Below are 21,514 nucleotides of genomic sequence, written 5' to 3'. Positions count from 1 at the left end.
AGAACGTGGCTGTTGAGTACATGAATGAAGAATGAAAAAGCTGTGATATTTAACCACAGTTAGAATTTACGCTATGTGTAGATTATTTAATAGTAATTTTGGATTGTAATTGTACATACATATTTCTCATTCTTATTAACTCTGATAATGTTCTCAACTCTTTACATTTTAAACTCACACTTAGTTAACTGAAATGTATTAGGTAAAGAACATAATTCTTTCTTTTTCTTTCCAGCTTTTGCTGTGTTGGGCACTTGCTCCCATCTACTTTCTTCTCTAGAATCCACTGGTAAGCCACATCTAATGAAGAGAATATTTAACCAGAAAATCTTAAGGAAAAGTTGTATGATTTAAAAGATAATCAAACTTTATTACTGGGCTATTTACATGAAATTTTAATTGTTTCTCATAAAATATATAACAATCTTTACTATAAAGATTGTTTATATCTTTACTAAATTTTTCATGTACTAGAATATTTCTGTGTCATATGTATGTTGAAAATTTATATGGTATTTTAAATGACATTTTTTAGCCTTCTTAAGTTTTAAGTGGATCTTGCAAATGAACACCAGTATTATTGGGTTGGGCATACTCAAATTGCCCAAATGTCAGCTGTTTAAACAGCCAAACAACCAAGTCATCGTTGATACTTTAGTAAAGGTCATCAAAGGCTTATTTGCATTTTACAGTTTTTATTACTCTATATAGTAGGAGACTTAAAGAGTACCTGCCAGGTTTGTCCATACTAATGTTATGATTTTCAATGTGTAGTTCAACCATATTTTGTGTGGAAATACTTTGAGGCTCTGTAAATATCTGGTTACTCCTCAAAACCCATTAGATTTAGCATTTCGTGGGTGACTTGTGTTTGAACAAGTATTACTATGATGGTTGCCAGATGATTTTCTTGTTCTCTTCTTTGTTCTACATGGAGAAATAACACCAATAAATAAGACCGGGTGCAGTGGCTCACAACTGTGATCCCAGCACTTTGGGAGGCCAAGCCAGGCAGATCACGAGGTCAGGAGATCGAGACCATCCTGGCTAACAAAGTGAAACCCCGTCTCTACTAAAAATACAAAAATTAACCAGGCATGGTGGCGGACGCCTGTAGTCCCAGCTACTCAGGAGGCTGAGGCAGGAGAATGGCGTGAACCTGGGAGGTGGAGCTTGCGGTGAGCCGAGATTGTGCCACTGCACTCCAGCCTGGGCAACAGAGCGAGACTCCATCTCAGAAACAAACAAACAAAAACAATAAAGGAGAAGGGAAAGCTTATGATTCTTGTGCTCCAATTCCCCAAGATTAGGTCAGTAGTAGACATTTCAAGCTGACTTTGTGTCTTTTTGATTTGTCCCTGTTACTCTGTCAGCACTTTTTAACTTTCTGGCATAAAATATTCTAAGCTAATCTTGTATTTTCTCTGCCCCAGGGCCGGAATGAGTGATTTTTCTTAGAAGCAGAGTTGGAGCCACCGAGGAAACACAGGTGAGCGCTCCCCAGCACACACTTACTAGTCCCCAACAGAAGAACCACTGCTGCATCCACTGAGGTACCAAGAAACTAGCGAAGGACCTTCTAGCTGTCTGGGGACAATCCTCATGTGGTCTCTGGCTCAGCCTCAAGGGTTCTGGATTAGTCTCTCTGCAACCTTTGTGCTGTGTCTCTAGATCGGGGCTCTGCGGGAAGGGCCTGGGAGACCCAGAAGAACAGGGTGTCTTGCCTGCCAAATGTCCCTTCCTTCTTCCCACTCTGACACTCAGGAATAGGCTACATGGCATGTCCAGGCAGTGCCAGGCCATCTCACTATCTCCTTTGAGATGGGCCCAGAGGGCCTTGGGGGGCAAGTGTGAAGCTGGGTGCCTGGAGCCTGAGGCTGACTGTCCCTCCCTGTGTCTTGGAGGAGAGGCCTTGGGGCCCAAGAAAACCCCCAAGGCCTGACCTCTGGGCACACATGCAGGGAGGGAGGGTCTGTGGGCTGATGGGGGCATTGTAATGAGACTTTGAGCACCACTGCTCAGGGGCCTCATCAGTGGACCATGGTCAGAGATGACCTGGTCATCAGGACCTGGTCAGTTGGGACCTGATCAGCAGGGACCTGGTTAGCAGTGGCCTCCTCAGTGAAGGCCTCACCAGTGGGGACCTGGTGACCTAGTCATTGGAAGCCTAGCCAGTAGAGACCTGGTCAGTGGTGGCCTTATTAGTGGGGCCTGATCGGTTGAAACATAAACTATAAAAAACTGGTTGGTGGGGTCAACTCAGTATATTAGGGGCCTGGTCAGTGTGGGGCCTTAGTGGCTTGGAGCCTGGTCAGTGAGGGCCTGGTCAGAGAGGGCTTGGTCAGCTGGGCACTGATCCATGGAGAACTGTTCAGTGGGGTTGGGGTGAGCGGCAACCTGGTAAATTGTGGTCTTGTCAGTGGGAACCCAGTCAATGGGGACCAGATCAGTGGGAAATTGGTCAGTGGGGTCTGGTCCATGAGGCCTACTAATGGGGGCCTGGTTAGGGAGACATGGTCAGTGGGGACTTGGTCAGTGGGACCTGGTCAATGGAGAAGTGGTCATTAGGGGCCTCATCAGTGGGGACCTGGTTGGGGGCACCTGGTCAGTAGGAACCTGGCCAGTTGGCCGTTGTGTGACCTCAGGCAGGGGGTTTGTCTGTGGAGCCTTCTTGCCTCCATCTGTAGGGAAGCTGAGTTAGGACACCCTGGACGGTTGCTGGAAAGAGAATGTGAGAAGATGTGTTGAATATAGACAGACCTACAACTTTACACACGACCTGGGTTCCACCTAGAGAGGGTGCCAGCCCTCTCTGCTCTGCCCGGTGCCCTTCCTCTGTCTGCATCCCCAGGACAACCCTCAGTGGGGAGGGTAGAGTTTGGGGAGCACCTGTGGAGGCTCTAATCCTGGCCCTGGGCCCTGGTAGTGACAGTGATGAGGACATGGGTGCACCTGTGAGTGGAGCAGCTAGGCCTGGCCAGAGAAGCAAGACAAACACACACACCCATATGTACACACACACACACACGCATGCACAAACACAATGCATGCACACATGTCAGTTCAGGGGATAGAGGACACTGACTCTGAGCACTCTTGACCCAAGCAGGCTCCCGTTGTGGTGGATTGTGTCATCCCACAATGTCGCTATTGCTGAGTCCCCATCACCTCTGTGTTGTGGAGCAGTAAGAGACACATAGCAGTGTCTGTGGGTGGCTCTGCGTGAAGGACTGTTTTCTAGGTGAGAGGCACATCTCAGCATAGCTGACTGATCAGACTCAGGTGAGTGGGACCTGCTCTCTTCTCTTCCTCCTGGCTTGGGGACAGTCACTATCAGGTGGGTGGTTTTGGCCTCTGGGCAGCTACTGAGGGTAATCCCTGAGCATTCACCAGGTGCCTGTTCTGTGCTGAGAGTCATCTCATTCATCCTCACAGCAATTCCATTCTGCATCTCCTCTGGACAACCCCAGGACAACCCCATCAGGGCCCTTGTCACCAGGCCCAGTGTGGCTCCATGATAGCCAAGACGCAGGTCCAGAGACAACTGCCCTGCATGGTGCCTGCATCTGACCCCCCTTGGTGGATAGTGATGAGCACAACATGGAAGAAGCCAGGGCAGCATGCGGACGGCTGCCCTGCAGCCCCAGATGGCACCTGGCCCTTGGGAAGTCATTCTCAAAGGGGAAGCTGGAAACTTTGATATCCCTGGAGGAAAGGGTAAACGTGGCCTCCCAACAACCCTAGCAGCCAGCAGCATGCCATACATTTTCTCACCCAACCTGTGGGACAGAGGCCCCCTCCTGGGGAACAAGATCTGTATCTAAAGGGTCCTGACCCAGTCGGGCCTCATCCTGGGCCCTGGGAGGGGATAGGCACTGTGGGCCCTCCAGCAGCAGCCAGGATTACCACCCAGGGGACTCAGCCTTCTGTGGCCCTGGCCAGACTTAGAATTTGGCACAAGACAGGACAAGCTCACTCAGCGCAGCTTGTTAATACCCAGGGCCTGTGCATGCCAGGCAAGGCCAAGCTGACTCAAAGAGCAACCAGCCACCTCTGCAAGGGTGTGCCTGGAGCAGGTAGACCAGCCACCAGCCTCACCCACTCAAGGAAGCAGGGGTGGCCAGGTCCCGCAGCCTGAGTAGCTGCCACCTGATGGCTGATGGAGCGGAGGCCTGAGGAAAAGCAGATGGCACTGGGGCCCTACCTCCAGGGCAGAATTACTGATTTACCCTGAGGGCAGCGAGTGAGGTTGGTGGCTGGTCCACCTGCTCCTGGCACACCCTTGCAGAGGTGGCTGGTTGCTCTTTGAGCCAGTTTGGCCTTGCCTGGCATGCACAGGCCTCAGTGCAACAACTGTGCTACAAATGGAGCCACATAGAGAAAATGAGCAGCAGGCTCAGGAGCAGGGTGTGCGCTGCCCTTGGGGCCCCAGTCCATGCTTCAGGGCTCCTACAGCACTGTGGGCTTCTTGGGTGCCAAGAGGCAGACCACAGGCCATCTTGAGGAGGACTGCTCAAGTACAGAAAGGGCCCAATCTAGTGGATGAACCGCACGGCCAGCTTCTGGGTGCGGGCACAGTGCCACATCTTCCATCACTTCCTGATGTGCCCCACCAGCACTGAAGAGCCTGGAGACAGGGCAAGAGGTAGGCTGAGAAGGATGAGATGGTGAATTCCAGCTTCTTCCTGACCCTGAGCCCACCTCCAGGATGACCCTCAACCTTTAGGAGTGGGAGAGCAAGATTGACAGCTTCGAGTGATTCACCAAGAAGATGGACAGCAGGACGCTCAGCTCAACTTCACAGCCAGTGAGTTGACATGCAAGCAGATGACGGTGACGGTGACAGGCTTTAAGAAAGAGCATCAGAAGGCAGCCAGTTCTTCAGCCTCGGCCAGGTCTTGGAGCTGGAGCAGGCCATCACTTCACCAGAGATGCCTTCAACACTGATTGGCTCTTTGCCAATCAGCCCAGGCAGGACCTGGACCCAGTCATGGACCTGTTAGTGCTGTCTCAGGGACACCAGACCAAAATCCTGGACATCATCCGTATACACAAGGAAGCCCTTACCAAAGTCATGCAGAGCAGGCAACATGTGGCAGAAGGGAAGACAGAGGTGCAGAGGCTGATGACGCCAGAATCACAGGAACAGGATTTTTTTGGCCACTTTGGCTGAAATTCACTGCTTCCATCCAATTCAAATGAGAGACATGGACTCGCAGATGCAGTATTTCTTACAACAAGAGATACTAGTTTTTCAAAAAGTTACCCAGGAATTGGTAGTGTTAAATGACTAGATACTCCTTTGTGGACTGTTTCCAGTTCAAGGATACTTTCTACAGCAGAATAATAACACTAAAAAAGAGCTAATGCCAGCTGTTGGTGGTAGGACAAGGATGCTTTTGTTCTCAGTTGAAACTCAGCTGAATATAGAATTGTGTAGGAAACAGTTAATATGGTGATAGAATAGAAAGAGTAGCAAAGATGAACTAAATCATGCTATGATTGCCTACACTACCAGTGTAACTTTTGGAAGAAAGATACCACTTACTTTATCGCTTTTTAAAGTATGAATATTTTAGTATATATGCTGTAGACTTCAAACCGTGTGAAGAGTCTCAAAGAAGCTGGCTGTATAAAGCCTGATGTGGATTTCTTTATACTCAAAGACTGATGATGCAATTCGAATATATGTCCCCACCAAATCTCATGTTGAATTGTATTTCCTAATGTTGAAGGTAGATCCTGGTCTAAGGTGATTGAATCCTGAAGGCAAATTTCTCATGAATGGTTTAGCACCATCCTCTTGCTACTGTCCTCACAATCATGAGTGACTTCTCATGAGACCTGGTCATTGAAAACTCTATGTCACCTCCCTACTCTGCATGTTTTCCTCTTGCCATGTGAGACAATTCTCTTTCTTCACCTTGCACGAAGATTGAAAGATTTCTGAGGCCTCCCAGAAGCAGAAGCCAGTGTGCTTCCTGTCCACCCTGCAGAACCATAAGCCAATTAAACGTCTTTTTCAAAATGAATCATACAGAAAGTGGCAAATAAGGACTGGAGCATTGCTATAAAGATACCTGAAAATGTGGAAGCAGCTTTGGAACTAGGTAATGGACAGACATTTTAAGAGTTTGGAGGGCTCAAAAGAAGACAGATAGATGAGAAAATGTTTGGACCATCTTAGAGACTGGTTAAATGGTTGTGACAAAAATCCTGACAGAAACATGGACCGTGAAGGCCAGGCTGAGGAGGCCTCAGATAGAAATAAGAAGCTTTCTGGGAAATGTCTTCCTTTTGGATATGGAAAGCTTACACAATGCCTGTACCATCATTGTACCTTAGAAGCAGTGAACTTGCTTTTTATTTCAGAGGCTCATAGGGAAAAGAGGCCGTAGCCTTGACTCAGATGAGACTTTGGACTTTGTAACTTTGAGTTAATGCTGAAATGAGTTAAGACTCATGCTGGCAAGGCATGATTGTATTTTGCAATGTGAGAAGGACATGAAGTTCGTAGGGTCAGGGACAGAATAATATGGTTTGTCTCTATGTCCCTTTCAAAACTCATGTGGAATTATACTCCCTAATGTTAGAGGTGGGGCCTAGGTGGAAAAAGATTTAGTCCTAAAATGGTGCGGGTAGATCCTTCACGAATGATACAGGACCATCCCCTTGATGCTATCCTGATAGTGAGTTCTCATGTGATCTGGTTGTTTAACAGGCTGTGGAACCTCTTTCCTCTGTCTTGCTCCTACTTCTGCCATGGGAGACAGCTCATTGTTCCTTGGCCTTCTGGTATAATTAGGAGGCTTCCTGACTCCTCCCTGAAACAAAAGACACTATGCTTCCTTCACAGCCTGCAGAATCCCGAGTCAGTTAAACCTCTTTTATTTACGATAATACAGAAAATTAGAACTGCAGAGAGGAGCTGTGAAATGTCTTGAAGGCCTTTTTCCATTTGTCTTGGCTAATTTGCACAGGGCTTTTGTATATGCAAGTTTCTGAAGTCTTGAATTTTCCCCCCTTATATCAGGTTTTGTGTTATTACTACATAGCCAACCCCACTCTAGAGATACCTGAAAAAGTAGAAGCAGGTTCCAAGTGGGTAACAAACAAAGACTGAGAGGGTTTGGAGGGATTGGAGAATGACAGAAGGAAGAGGGCCTGGCGGGAGTGATTTAATCATGGATGGGAGGCAGGTCGGGTGGAAGGAAAAAGGGGTGGGTAGGGTGAGGAGGAGTAGGCTGGCTGTAGGGTGGTGGAAGGGTGGGGTGTAGTGGGAGTAGGGAGTCGCCTGCTGCAGAGGCACAGCCTCATGGACAACCTCTACTAGGGCAGTGCACCTGTGGCTTTGCAAGTTTTAGCCCCCGTGGCTGCTCTTATGGACTGGGCTAGTGTTGAGTGCCTGCAGCTTTTCCACACTGAGGGTGCAAGCTGTTGTTGGGTCTGTGAATCTGGCTCTGCCTATGCAGCAGGCTTCTGCCTGGAGACAGTGGGAAGTGGAGGTGGAGGTGGGGATAGAGGGGCGGATCCTTCACCAGTGGTTATGCACCATCTTCTTGATGCTGACCTTGTGATATGGAGTTCTCATGAGATCTGGTTGTATAATAGGGTGTGGCACCTCTTCTCTCAGTCTTGCCCCTACTCCTGCCATATGAAGCATCTCGGTGCCCCTTGGCCTTCTGGTATGATTGGGAGGCTTCCTGAGTCCTCCTAGAAGCAGAAGCCACTATGCTTCCTTTACAGCCTGCAGAACCGTGAGCCAATTAAACCTCTTTTCTTTATGATTATACACAAAATTAGTGCTGTGAAGTGGAGCTATGAAATGCCTTCAAGGCCTTTTCCCCACTGTCTTGGCAACCAGCACCCACGTTCTTTTCATGAAAATATCTGAAAGCCTTCGTGAATTTTCCCCTGAAAATGGACTTTTCGTCTTTTACCACATTACCAGGCTGTGACAAAGATAACTGAGAATGTAGAAGCAGGTTCAGAAGTAGGTAAAAGACAGAGGTCGGGAGAGTTGGGAACACGTAGAAGACAGCAAGATGAGGAAAAGTTTGGACCAGTGAAAAGAATTGTTAAATACTTGTGATGAGAAGGCTGACAGAAGGATGGACAGCGAAGGCCGGACTTAAAAAGTCTCAGATGAAAATGAGGAATTTCCTGTGAACAGGAGCCAAGGTTACATTTGATTGGCAGCCCTGGAGATCTGTGAAACTATAAACATGGGGGTGATGATTTAGGATGTATCTGGTGGAATGAACATCTTGGCAGCATAGCTCAAGAGGTGTCCTCTTCGTTCAACAGCCTGTGTTCTTTTTTTTTTTTTTCTTTTTTTTTTTTTTTGAGACGGAGTCTCGCTCTGTCTTCCAGGCTGGAGTGCAGTGGCGCGATCTCGGCTCACTGCAAGCTCCGCCTCCCGGGTTCACGCCATTCTCCTGCCTCAGCCTCCCGAGTAGCTGGGACTACAGGCGCCCACAACCGCGCCCGGCTAATTTTTTGTATTTTTAGTAGAGACGGGGTTTCACCGTGGTCTCGATCTCCTGACCTTGTGATCCGCCCGCCTCGGCCTCCCAAAGTGCTGGGATTACAGGCGTGAGCCACCGCGCCCGGCCAACAGCCTGTGTTCTTATGTGCAACCTAAGAAATGACCTCAAGTTGCAACTTCTATTTAAATGGGAAGTGGAGCTCAAAAATTTGAAGAATTTGCAGCCTAGCCAAGTGGTCACAAAGAGAAGCTGATTTTCAGGGGGAAAAATTCAAGAACACTTAGCGTATTTGCATAAAAAAGAGCCGAGTGCAAATAGCCAAGACTATGGGGAAAAGGCCTTGATGGCATTTCAGAGGCCTTTGCAACAGCCCTTGCTGTCACAGGCCCTGGGGCCTAGGAGAGAATGGTTTCCTGGGCCAGCTCCATGGCCTCGCTGCTGTGTGCATCCTCAGGACACTGCTGCCTGCATCCCTGCAGCTCCAGCTCCAGCCATGGCTGAAAGATAGATACACAGGTACAGCTTGGGTCACTGCTTCAGCGGTGGCTCCAAGCCTTGATGGCTTCCACATAGTGTTAAGCCAGGAGGTGCACAGAGCAAGAGACTAGAGGCTTGGGAGCCTCCGTCTATAGTCCAGAGGATGTACAGAAAAGCCTGGGTGTCCAGGGAGAAGCCTTTCCAAGACGCAGAGCCTCATGGGAAACCTTTACTAGGGCAGGAAAGAAGGGATATATCAAGTTGAAGCCCTCACACAGGGAGGCAACATCCTTCAAATCCCAGATTCATAGACCCACCAACAGCTTGCCCCCTCAGTGTGGAAAAGCTACAGGCACTCAACACCAGCCCTGTCCATGAGGGCAGCCACAGGAGCTGATCACTGCAAACCCACAGGTGGAGATCTGCCCAAAGCCTTGGGAGCCCAGCCCTCACACCCCTCTGCCGTGGATGTGGGACAAGGATTCCAAAAGGATGATTTTGGAGCTGTAGGATTAAATGACTGGCCTGCTGGGTTTTGGAGGTTCATGTATCCTGTGAATCCCATCGGTGTTTTGTTTTTCTTTCTAACAATTTTTCTTCTGTTGGCTGGGAATGCTTACATGTTGCCTGTATAATCATTGTACCTTGGAAATAGTTAACTTGTTTTATAATTCAGAGGCTCATGGGCAGAAGGGACTGTATCCTTGTCTCAGATGAAACTTTGGGCTTTACACATTTGAGTAAATGCTGGAATGAGTTAAGATTTGGGGGACTGTAGGGAAGGCATCATTGTATTTTGCAATGTGAGAAAGACATGAGATTGGTGGGGGCAGGGACAGAATAATATGATTTGGTTCTGTGTCCCACTGATGTGGAATTGTCATGGGAGATGTTAAAGGTGGGGGCTGGTGGAAGGTGATTTAATCATGGTGGAGAGTGGAGGTTGGAAGGTAGGGGTGGTGGGGAGAATTGGGGGGAATTATGGTGGGAAAAGGCAGGGGTTGGGGGCAGATCCTTCACAAATGGTTAAACACCATTTCCTTAATGCTGTCCTTCTGATAGTTCTCTTCATGATTTTGTAGCTGTGAGTTTGAATGAATAATGGTCTGCTGGGTTTTGGATGTGCATTGGGCCTGTGGTCCCATTTGTGATATTTTTCTGGGAAATTTCTTCCCTTTGGATTGAGAAAGCTTACCCAATACCTGTATCATCATTGTACCTTTGAAGAAAAGCACTCCGTTTTAACTTCGGGGGGTCATAGGCAGAAGAGACTGTAGCCTTGTCTTGGATGAGACTTTGAACTTTTTATATTTGAGTTAATGCTAGAATGAGTTAAGGCTTTTGGAAACTTTTGAAAAGGCATGATTGTATTTTACCCTGTGAGAAGGACATGAGATTTGGAAGGGTCAAGGTCGGAATAATATGGTTAGGCTGTTTTTCCCTAGAAAAACTCATGTGGAACTGTAATCCCAAATTTTGGAGGTGAAGGCTGGTGGGAGGTGATTTAATCATGGATGGGAGGAGGGTGGGGGAGTACGGAAAAAGGGGTGGGGAGGAGTAGACTGGCCATAGGGTGGTGGGAGGGTGGTGGGTAGCAGGAGGGAGGAGTAGCCTGCTGCAGAGGCAGAGGCTCATGGAAAACTACTAAGGCAGTGCACCTGTGGCTTTGCAGGCTTTAGCTCTGTGGCTGCTCTCATGGGCTGGGCTGGTGTTGAGTACCTGTAGCTTTTCCATATTGAGGGTGTGGGCTGTTGGTCTATGAATCTGGGGTCTGGAGGATGGTGGTATCCTGCACGGGGACTCCAAGCCCATATTTTCCTTCTGCACTGCCCTAGTAGGGGTTTTCCAAGAGGCTCTGCCTCTGCATCAGGCTTCTGCCTGGAAACAGTAGGGGGTGGAGGTGTGTTGCGGGGTAGATCCTTCACCAATGGTTAAGTTCCATCTTCTTGATGCTGACCTTGTGATATACTGAGTTCTCTTGAGATCTGGTTGTATAACAGGATGTGACACCTCTTTCCTCTCTGTGTTGCTCCTACTCCTGCCATATGCAATATTTTATTGCTGCTTGTCCTTCTGGTATAATTGAGAGGCTTCCTGAGTCCTCCTAGAAGCAGAAGTTACTATGCTTTCTTTACAGCCTACAGAACCATGAGCCCCTTTTCGTTATGATCATACAGAAATTTAGTACTGCAAAATGAAGCTATGAAATACCTTCAATGACTTTTCCCTTTTCCCCATTGTATTGGCTATTAGCACTGGTCTTTTTAATGCAAAGATCTGAAGCCTTCTTGAAGTTTGCCCTGAAAATTGACTTTTTTTTTCCTTCTACATTGCCAGGCTGTGACAAAGATAGCTGAAAATGTAAAAGCAGGTTCAAAGTGGCTAACAGCCGGAGGTTGGAGAGTTTGGAGGACTTGAAAGAAGACAGGAAGATGAGGGAAAGTTTGGACCATTGTAGAGACTTGTTAAATAGTTGTGATTAAAATGCTGACAGAAGGAGAGACAGTGAAGGCCAGGCTTATGAGGTCTCAGATGAAAACGAGGAACTTACTGGGAACAGGAGCCAAGAGCCAAGGTTACTTTTGTTTTGCTGTAGGAAAGAACGTGGCTGCAGGGTGACCTTGCCCTAGAGATCTGTGAAACTTGGAACTTGAGGGTGATGATTCAGTGAGGGTGATGATATCTGGTGGAATGAACTTCTAGGCAGCAAATCTCAAGAGGTGTCCTGTCTGTGTCAAACAGCCTGTGCTCTTTTGTGTGACCGAGGAAATGACCTTAAGTTGGAACTTATATTTAAATGACAAGCAGAGCTCAAAAGTTTGGAATATTTGCAGCCTGGCCAAGTGGTCAAAACAAAAGCTGATTTTCAGAGGGAAAATTCATGATGGCTTAAAAAATTTGCATAAAATGAAGGCCAGTGCTAATAGCCAAGACAATGGGGGAGAAAGCCTTGGAGGCATTTCAGAGATGTTTGCAGCAGCCCTTGCTGTCACAGGCCCTGGGGAGAAAAGAATGGTTTCCTGGGCCAGCCTCATGGTCCTGCTGCTGTGTGCAGCAGGGATGCAGGCAGCACTGTAGCTCCCTGCAGCTCCAGCTCCTGCTCTGGCCTTGTCTCAAAGATGCACAGGTACAGCTTGGGTCACTGCTTCAGAGGGTGCAAGCTATGAGCCTTGGTGGCTTCCACATAGTGTTAAGCCACTGGGTACACAAAGCACTAGTCCAGAGGCTTGAGATCCTCCACACACATTTCAGAAGATGTATGAAAGTGCCTGGTGTCCAGTCAGAAGGCTGCCAAAAAGGCAGAGCCTCATGAGAAACCTCTACTAGAGCAGTGCAGAAGGAAAATATGGTGTTAGAGCCCCCACAATGGAGGCCACCATCATGCAGACCCCAGATTCATAGACTTTGTACCCCAGGTACAAAGACCAAGTTCTTTGTACCCTTTATGGGTAAAAACTACAGACACTCAACACCAGCACAGCCTGTGAGGGCAGCTGCGGGGGCTGAACACTGCAAAGCCACAGGTGCAGAGCTTCCCAAGGCCTTGGGAGCCCAGCCTTCACACCCTTGTGCCCTGGATGTGGGACAAGGATTAAAAAAGGGTGACTTTGGAGCTATGGGTTTGAATAACTGGCCTGCTGGGTTTTGGACTTTAATGGGACCTGTAAGTCCCATTTGTGTTTTGTTCTTCTTTCTGGCAAAAATGCTCCTTTTGGCTGTGAATTCTTACTCAATGCCTGGACAATCATTGCACCTTGGAGGTAGTTAAGTTGTTTGTATTTCAGAGGCTCAGGGGCAGAAGAGACTGCCTTGTCTCAGATACAACTTTGGGCTTCGGACATTTGAGTAAATGCTGGAATGAGTTAAGACCACGGGGACTGTAGGTAAGGCATTGTTGTATTTTGCAAATTGAGAAGGACTTGAGATTGGGGGAGGCAGGGACAGAGTAAGATTCGGCTGTGTGTCCCTACAGAAACTTAGGTGGAACTGTAATCGGAAACGTTAGAAGTGGGACAGGTGGAAGGTGATTTAATCATGGAGAGCAGTGGGTGTTGGAAGGTGGGAATTAGGGAGAATGGGGGGATTATGGTGGGGGTGAGGGGTAAAAGGTGGGTGTTGGGGGAGGATCTCGCACAAATGGTTAAACACTATCTCCTTAATGCTTTCCTCATGATGGTGAGTTCTCATGATGATTCTGGAGCTGTAAGATTAAACGGATACCGTTCTGCTGGGTTTTGGACTTTCAGTGGGCCTGTGATCCCATTTGTGTTATTTTCCTGACAAATCTCTTCCCTTTGGATTGAGAAAACTTATCCAATGTCTGTGCCATCATTGTACCTTGAAAGAAAAGAACTCCCTTTTAAATTCAGGGACTCACAGGCAAAAGGGACTGTAGCCTTTTCTCAGATGAGATGTTGAACCTTTTACATTTGTGTTAATGCTGGAATGAGTTAAGACTTTTGGCACCTTTTGAAAAGGCATGAATGTATTTTACTCAGTGAGAAGGATACGCTATTCGGGGAATCAAGGTCAGAATAATATGGTTTGGCTCTGTGTCCCTACCAAAACACATGGGAAATTGTAATTACAAATGTAGCAGGTGGGGCCTGGTGGAAGGTGATTTATTCATGTACTTGAGACGGGTGGTGTTGGAAGTAAAAAGAAGTGGGTAAGGTGGGGAGGAGTAGGCTGGCAGTACAGTGGTGCAAGGGCAGTGGGTAGTAGGAACGGGGAGTAACCTGCTACAGAAGCAGAGGCTCATGGAAAACCTCTACTAGGGCAGTGCACCTGTGGCTTTGCGGGCTTTAGCCCCCATGGCTGCTTTCATGGGCTGGGCTGCTGTTGAGTGCCTGTAGCTTTTCCACACTGAGTGTGGGAGCTTTTGGTGGGTCTATGACTCTGGAGTCTGGAGGATGGTGGTATCCTGTATGGGGGCTCCAGGCCCATATTTTCCTTCTGTACTGCCCTAGTAGAGGTTTTCCAAGAGGCTCTGCCTCTGCCTCAGGTTTCTGTTTGGAAACAGTACAGGGTGGATGAAGGGTATTGGGTGGATCCTTCACCAATAGTTAAGCATCACCTTCTTGATGCTGATCTCCTGACACTGAGTTCTCAGGAGATCTTGTTGTGTAAGAGGATGTGGTGTTATGCCCAGACCGGTCGTTTGTTCCCCAAAGAAGACCACCAGAGTACAGAGTCAAAGCCAAGCGGCAAGGATCTTTTACTGCAAGTTCGAACTTGGTCCCTCCATTCCACAGCATGCAAGAGGGCCCCGAACAATGCGAGTGCTTGCCTTTTTATAGCCTGATGTAAACAGGATATGTAAAGTTACAGAGGAACAAGGGATTTCTTTTGGTTACAGCACTATAATTGGTTAACACTATACATTTAGCATTTTTTATTGATTCTCGCTGTGTCCTTATCGGAGATTTTCCAGGTGTTGTTTTTCTAAAGTTGAGAGACATATGGAGGAATGTGTTTGTGCTGGGCTCAGGGAGTTGGGAGATATATGGAGGAATGTGTCTGGTTTCTTTCAGTGGCACCTCTTTCCTCTCTCTGTCTTGCTTCTACTCCTGGAATATGAAACATTTCATTGCCACTTGGCCTTCTGGTATAAATGGGAGGCTTCCGGAGTCCTCCTAAAAGCAGAAACTACTATGTTTTCCTTACAGCCTGCAGAATTGTGAGTCAATTAAACCTCTTTTCTTTCTGTACAAACAGAAAATACTGCAAAGTGAAGCTATGAAATGCCTTCAAGGCCTTCCCCAATCTCTTGGTTGTTAGCACTGGGCTTTTTTAATGCAAATATCTAAAACCTTCTTGAAGTACCCCCATAATGGACTTTTCTCCTTTTAGCACATTGACAGGCTGTGACAAAGATAGCTGAAAATGTAGAAGCAGGTTCAGAAATGGGTAATGGTCAGAGGTTAGAGAGTTTGGAGAGCTTGGAAGACGACAGGAAGATGAGGGAAAGTTTGGACCATTGTAATGACTTGTTAAATAGTTGTGATTAAAAGGCTGACAGAAGGATGGACAGTGAATGCCAGGCTTAGACCGTCTCAGATGAAAATGAGGAACTTACTGGAAACAGGAGCCAAGGTTTTTTTGTTTTGCCTTAGCAAAGAATTTATCTGCACAGCGTCCTTGCTCTGGAGATCTCTGAAACTTTGAACTTGAGGCTGAAGATTTAGGGTGTATCTGGTGGAATGAACTTCTAAGCAGCAAAGCTCAAGAGTTGTCCTGCCTACGTCGAACAGCTTTGTGGGTATTATGTGTGACCAAAGAAATAGACCTTAAGTTGGAACTTACATTTAAATGAGAAGCAGAGCTTAATCCTTTGTAAAATTTGCAACCTAGTCAAGTGGTCAAAAAGAAAAGCTGATGTTCAGGGGAAAAATTCAAGAAGGCTTTGGGTATTTCCATAAAAAGGAGCCCAGTGCTAATAATTCAAGACATTGGGAAAAAGGCCTTGAAGGCATTTCAGAGACCTTTGTAGCAGCCCTTGTTTTCGCTAGACCTGGGTCTTAGGAAAAAAGAATGTTTATTGGGCCAGCCCCATGGCCCAAATGCTGTGTGCAGCCTCAGGACACGGCTGCCTGCACCCCTACACCTTCACCTCCAGCTCCAGCCATGGCTGAAAGATGCACAGGTGTAGCTTGGGTCACTGCTTCAGGGGTGCAAGCTCCAAGCCTTGGTGGCTTCCACATAGTGTTAAGCCAGCAGGTACACACAGCACAAAACTAGAGGCTTTGGAGCCTTTGTCTAGACTGTATGTATGGGAAAGCCTGGGTGTCCAGGCAGAACCTTTTCCAAAAGGCAGAGCCTCATGCTAAACCTCTACTCGGGCATTGCAGAACAAGCATATAGGGTTGGAGCCCCCATACAGGGAGGCACCATTTTCCAGACTCCAGATTCATAGACACACCAACAGCTTACACCCTTAGTGTTGAAAAGCTACTGGCACTCAACAGCAGCCCAGCCCATGAGGGCAGCTGTGGGGAAAGACCCTGCCATGCCACAGGTGCAGAGCTGCCCAAGACCTTGGGAGCCCAGCCATCACACCACACTGTGCTCTGGATGTGGGACGTAGATTCAAAAGATGATGATTTGGAGCTGTAGGATGGAATGACTGGCCTGCTGGATTTTTGACTTGCATGGAGTCTGTAAGTCCTATCTGTGTTTTGTGCTTGTTTCTAGCAAATTTCTTTTTGGCTAGGGATAGTTACCCAATGCCTGTACAAGCATTGTACCTTGGAAGTAGTTAATTTGTTTTGTATTTCAGAGGCTCAGGGCCAGAAGGGACTGTAGCCTTGTCTCAGATGAGACTTTGGGCTTTAGACATTTGAGTAAATGCTGGAATGAGTTAAGACTTTGGGGGACTGTAGAGAAGACATCATTGTATTTTGCAGTGTGAGAACGACATGAGATTTCGGGGGCCAGGGGCAGAATAATATGATCTGGCTCTGTGTCCCTACCAAAACTCATGTGTAATTGTAATGGGGGAATGTTAAAGGTGGGGCTTGGTGGAAGGTGATTTAATCATGGTGGACAGTGGGGGTTGGAAGTGTGGGTGTGGGAAGAATGGGGGTTCATGGTGGGGGTGGTCGTGAAGCATGGAGACAGGGACAGATCCTTCACAAATGGTTAAACACTATCTCCTTAATGCTGTCTGTGTGATAGTGAGTTCTTGTGATAAATGAATTCTCTCCTGCTGGCTTTTGGGCTTGCATTGGGCCTGTGTCCCAATTGTGTTATTTTTCTGGGAAAATCTTCCCTTTGGATTGAGAAAGCTTACCCAGTGCCTGTACCATCATTGTAAATTGAAGGAAAAGAACTTCCTTTTACATTCAGGGACTCGTAAGCAGAAGGGAACTGCAGCCTCGTGTTGGATGAGATTTGAACTTATTACATTTGATTTACTGCTGGAATGAGTTAAGGCTTTTGGAAACTTTTCAAAAGGCATGTTTGTATTTTCCTCTGTGAGAAGGACATGAGATTTGGGGGTGTCAGAATTAGAATAATATGGTTTGGCTGTGTTTACCTACAAAAACTCATGGGGAATTGTATTTCCGAATGTTGGAGGTGGGGCCTGGTGGGAGGTGATTTAATCATAAATGGGAGACTGGTGGGGGTAGAAGGAAAAACACGTGTGTAGGGTGGGAGGTGCGGGCTGGCAGTAGGGAGGTGGGAGGGTGGTGGGCAGTAGGAAGGGGGAGTAGCCTGCTTCAGAGGTACAGCCTCAAGGAGAACCTGTACTAGGGCAGTGCACCTATGGCTTTGCAGGCTTTAGCCCCATGGCTGTTCCCATGGGCTGGGTTGATCTTGAGTGCCTGTAGCTTTTCCACACTGATTATGTGAGCTGATGGTGGGTCTATGAATCTGGGGTCTGGAGGATGGTGACCCCCCCACATGGGGGCTCCAAGTCCATCTTTTCCTTCTGCACTGCCCTTTCCAAGAGGCTCTGCCTCTGCAACAGGCTTCTGCCTACAATCAGTGGGGGGTGGTTATGTGGTGGGGGTGGATCTTTCACCAACGGTTAAGCACCATCTTCTTGATGCTGACCTTGTGATACTGAGTTGTCATGAGATCTGGTTGTATAACAGTGTGGCACCTTCTCCTCTCTCTGTCTTGCTCCTACTTCTGCCATATAAAATATCCTGTTGCTGCTTGGTGCTCTGGTATGATTGGGAGGCTTCCTGATTCCTCCCAGAAGCAGAAGCCTCTATGATTCCTTTAAAGCCTGCAGAACCATGAGCCAGTTCAACCTCTTTTCTTTATGATCATACAGAAAATTAGTGTTCTGGGCCGGGCGCGGTGGCTCACGCCTGTAATCCCAGCACTTTGGGAGGCCGAGGCGGGCGGATCACAAGGTCAGGAGATCGAGACCACAGTGAAACCTCGTCTCTACTAAAAATACAAAAAATTAGCCGGGCGCGGTTGTGGGCGCCTGTAGTCCCAGCTACTCGGGAGGCTGGGGCAGGAGAATGGCGTGAACCCGGGAGGCGGAGCTTGCAGTGAGCCGAGATCGCGCCACTGCACTCCAGCCTGGGCTGGGCGACAGAGCGAGACTCCGTCTCAAAAAAAAAAAAAAAAAAAAGAAAATTAGTGTTCTGAAGTGGAGCTATGAAATGCCTTCAAGATCTTTTCCTTCTTTTCTTGGCAATCAGCACTCATTTTCTTTTCATGCGAATATCTGTAGCCTGCATGAATTTCCCCCCTGAAAATGGACTTCTTTTACCACATTGACCGGCTACAACAAAGAGAGCTAAAAATGTAGAAGCAGGTGGAGAAGTGTATGACGGCCAGAGGTTGGAAAGTTTGGAGGGCTTGGAAGATGACAGGAAGATGAGGGAAAGTTTGGACTATTGTACAGACTTGTTAAATAGTTATAATTAAAAGAATGACAGAAGGATAAACAGTGAAGGCCAAGCTTTAAGGTCTCAGATGAAAATGAGGAGTTTACTGGGAACAGGAGCCAAGGTTACATTTGTTTTGCCTTAGCAAAGAATATCGCTGCATGATGCCCCTAACCTGGAGACCTGTGAAACTTTGAACTTGAGGGGTGATGGTTTCGGGTGTGTCTGGCGGAATGACCTTTTGGCAGCAAAGCTCAACAGGTATCCTCTCTGTGTCCTGGTCTTCTGTGTGACCAAATAAATGACCTCAAGTAGAAATTTATATTTAAAAGAGAAGCAGAGCTTGAAAGTTTGGAAAATTTGCAGCCTGGCCCAGTGGTCAAAAAGAAAAGCTGATTTTCAGTGGGAAAATTCAAGACAGCTTCAGAAATTTGTATTAAATGGAGTCCAGTGCTAATAGCCAAGATAATGGGAAAAAGGCCTTGAAGGCATTTCAGAGACCTTTGCAGCAGCCCTTGCTGTCACAGGCCCTGAAGCCTAGGACAGAAAAATGGTTTTCTAGGACATAATGGTTCCTGGCCCAGCCCCATTGTCCTCTTCTGTGTGCAGCCTTAGGATACTGCTGCCTGCATCCCTGCAGCTCCCGCTCCAGCCATGGCTGAAAGATGCACAGGTACAGCTTGGGTCACTGCTTCAGGGGTGCAAGCTCCAAGCCTTGGTGGCTTCCACATAGTGTTAAGCCAGCAGGTGCATAAGCACAAGACGAGAAACTTCGGAGTCCTCATCTAGACTCAGAGTATGTAGGGAAAGTCCTGGGTTTCAAGGCAGAAGCTTTTCCAACAGGCAGAGCCTCATGGTAAACCTCTACTAGGACAATACAGAAGGAACATACAGGGTGGGAGCCCCCACACAGGGAGCCACCATTCTCCAGGCCCCAGATTCATAGACCCACCAACAGCCTGCACCCTTAGTGTTGAAAAGCTACTGACAGTCAACAACAGCCCAGCCCATGAGGGCAACTTTGGGGAAAGACCCTGCCATGCCACAGGCGCTGAGCTGCCCAAGACTTTGGGAGACCAGCCATCAAAGCACCCTCTGCTCTGGATGTGGGATGTAGATTCAAAAAAAATGATTTGGAGCTGTAGGATGGAATGACTGGCCTGCTGGGTTTTTGACTTGCATGGGGTCTGTAAGTCCCGTCTGTGTTTTGTGCTTCTTTCTAGCAAATTTCTTCTTTTTGGCTGGGAATGCTTACCCAATGCCTGTACAAGCATTGTACCTTGGAAGTAGTTAACTTGCTTTGTATTTCAGAGGCTCAGGGGCAGAAGGGACTGCAGCCTTGTCTCAGATGAGACTTTGGGCTTCAGACATTTGAGTAAATGCTGGAATGAGTTAAGACTTTGGGGGACTTTAGAGAAGGCATCATTGTATTTTGCAAAGTGAGAGTAACATGAGATTTGGAAGGCCAGGGGCAGAACAATATGATTTGGCTCTGCGTCCCAACCAAAACTCATGCAGAATTGTGATGGGGAATGTTAAAAGTGGTGCTTGGTAAAAGGTGATTTAATCATGGTGGACAGTGGGGATTAGAAGTGAGGATGCGGTGAGTTTGGGGGGTTTACGTTGGGGGTGGGGGTGAAAGATGGGGCTGGGGGGCAGATCTTTCACATATGGTTAAACAGTATCTCCTTAATGCTGTCTATGTGAAAGTCAGTCCTCGTGATGAATACATACTCTCCTGGCTTTTGGGCTTGCATTGGGCCTGTGTCCCAAGTGTGTTATTTTTCTGGAAACTTTCTTCCCATTGGACTGAGAAAGCTTACCCAATGCCTGTACCATCATTGTATCTTGAAAGAGAAGCACTCCCTTTTACATTCAGGGACTCATAGGCAGAAGGGACTTCAGCCTCATGTTGGATGAGACTTTAAACTTTTTACATTTGAGTTACTGCTGGAATGAGTTAAGACTTTTGGAAACTTTTGAAAAGGCTTGTTTGTATTTTACTCTGTGAGAAGGACATGAGATTCAGGGATGTCAGGGTCAGAATAATATGGTTTGGCAGTGTTTCCCTACAAAAGATCATGGGAAATTGTATTCCCGAATGTTGGAGGTGGGGCCTGGTGGGAGGTGATTGAATCATGGACGGGAGGGGGTTAGGAGTAGAAGGAAATAGAAGTGGGTAGGGTGGGGAGGAGTAGGTTGGCAGTAAAGTGGTGAGATGGTGGTGGGTAGTAGGACATGGGAGTAGCCTCCTGCACAAGCAGAGCCTCGTAGAAAACCTCTACTAGGGCAGTGTACCTATGACTTCAGGGTTTAGCCACCATGGCAGCTCTCATGGGCTGGGCTGGTCTTGAGTGCCTGTAGCTTTTCCATACTGACGGTGCAAGCTGTTGGTGGGTCTATGAATGTTGGGTCTGGAGGATGGTAACCTCCTGTGTGGGGGCTCCAAGACCATATTTTCCTTCTGCACTGCCCTAGTAGAGGTTGTCCAAGAGGCTCTGCCTCTGCAACAGGCTTCTACCTGGAAACAGTTGTGGGGTGGGGGTGTTGGTAGGGACAGATATTTCACCAATGATTAAGCGTCGTCATCTTCTTGATGCTGATTTTGTCATAGTGAATTATCAGCAGATCTAGTTGTATAACAGAGTGTGGCACCTCTTTCCTCTCTCTGTTTTGCTCCTACTTCTACCATATGAAACATCCCGTTGCCGCTTGGTCTTCTGGTATGATTGGGAGGCTTCCTGATTCCTCCCAGAAGCAGAAGCCTCTATGATTCCTTTAAAGCCTGCAGAACCATGAGCCAGTTCAAGCTCTTTTCTTTATGATCTTACAGAAGATTAGTGCTCTAAAGTGGAGCTGTGAATGCCTTCAAGGCCTTTTCCTTATTGTCTTGGCAATCAGCACTCGGCTTCTTTTCATGCAAATATCCAATCCCTTTGTGAATTTTTCCCCTGAAAATGGACATTTCTTCTTTTCACCACATTGACAGGGTGCAACAAGGATGGATGAAAATGTAAAAGCAGGTTCAGAAGAGGGTAACAGCCAGAGGTTGGAAAGTTTGGAGGCCTTAGAAGAAGACAGGAGGATGAAGGAAAGTTTTGACCATCGTAGAGACTTGTTAAATAGTTATAATTAAAAGGGTGACAGAAGGATAGACAGTGAAGGCCAGGCTTACAATGTCTCAGATGAAAATGA

The 21,514-nt window shown here is 47.4% G+C and overlaps 1 protein-coding gene across 25 annotated transcripts in view; it reads left to right on the top strand.

The window, feature by feature from the left end:
* The window catches only part of LOC711523 (ankyrin repeat domain-containing protein 18A), an 82,721-nt gene that overhangs the window by 50,034 nt on the left and 11,173 nt on the right, over positions 1-21,514 (top strand). For 18 of the 25 annotated variants that reach the window (XM_077966474.1, XM_077966473.1, XM_077966470.1 and 15 more), the window contains 4 exons: positions 236-289; positions 1,434-1,489; positions 3,110-3,282; positions 3,436-3,717. In XM_077966474.1, the coding sequence (XP_077822600.1) occupies positions 236-289; positions 1,434-1,444 (65 nt within the window). In that variant the 3' untranslated portion in view covers positions 1,445-1,489; positions 3,110-3,282; positions 3,436-3,717. Of the gene's footprint in view, positions 1-235; positions 355-1,433; positions 1,490-3,106; positions 3,283-3,435; positions 3,718-21,514 lie in introns of those variants that run through there. The other 7 variants (XM_077966467.1, XM_077966463.1, XM_077966456.1 and 4 more) reach the window with 3 other exon arrangements.

The sequence above is a fragment of the Macaca mulatta genome, chromosome 15 (genome assembly GCF_049350105.2).
Source record: "Macaca mulatta isolate MMU2019108-1 chromosome 15, T2T-MMU8v2.0, whole genome shotgun sequence".
In the NCBI taxonomy this organism is placed as follows: Eukaryota; Metazoa; Chordata; class Mammalia; order Primates; family Cercopithecidae; genus Macaca; species Macaca mulatta.
The sequence above is the reverse complement of the archived record's forward strand: the minus strand, read 5'-3'. Positions and strand labels throughout refer to the sequence as shown.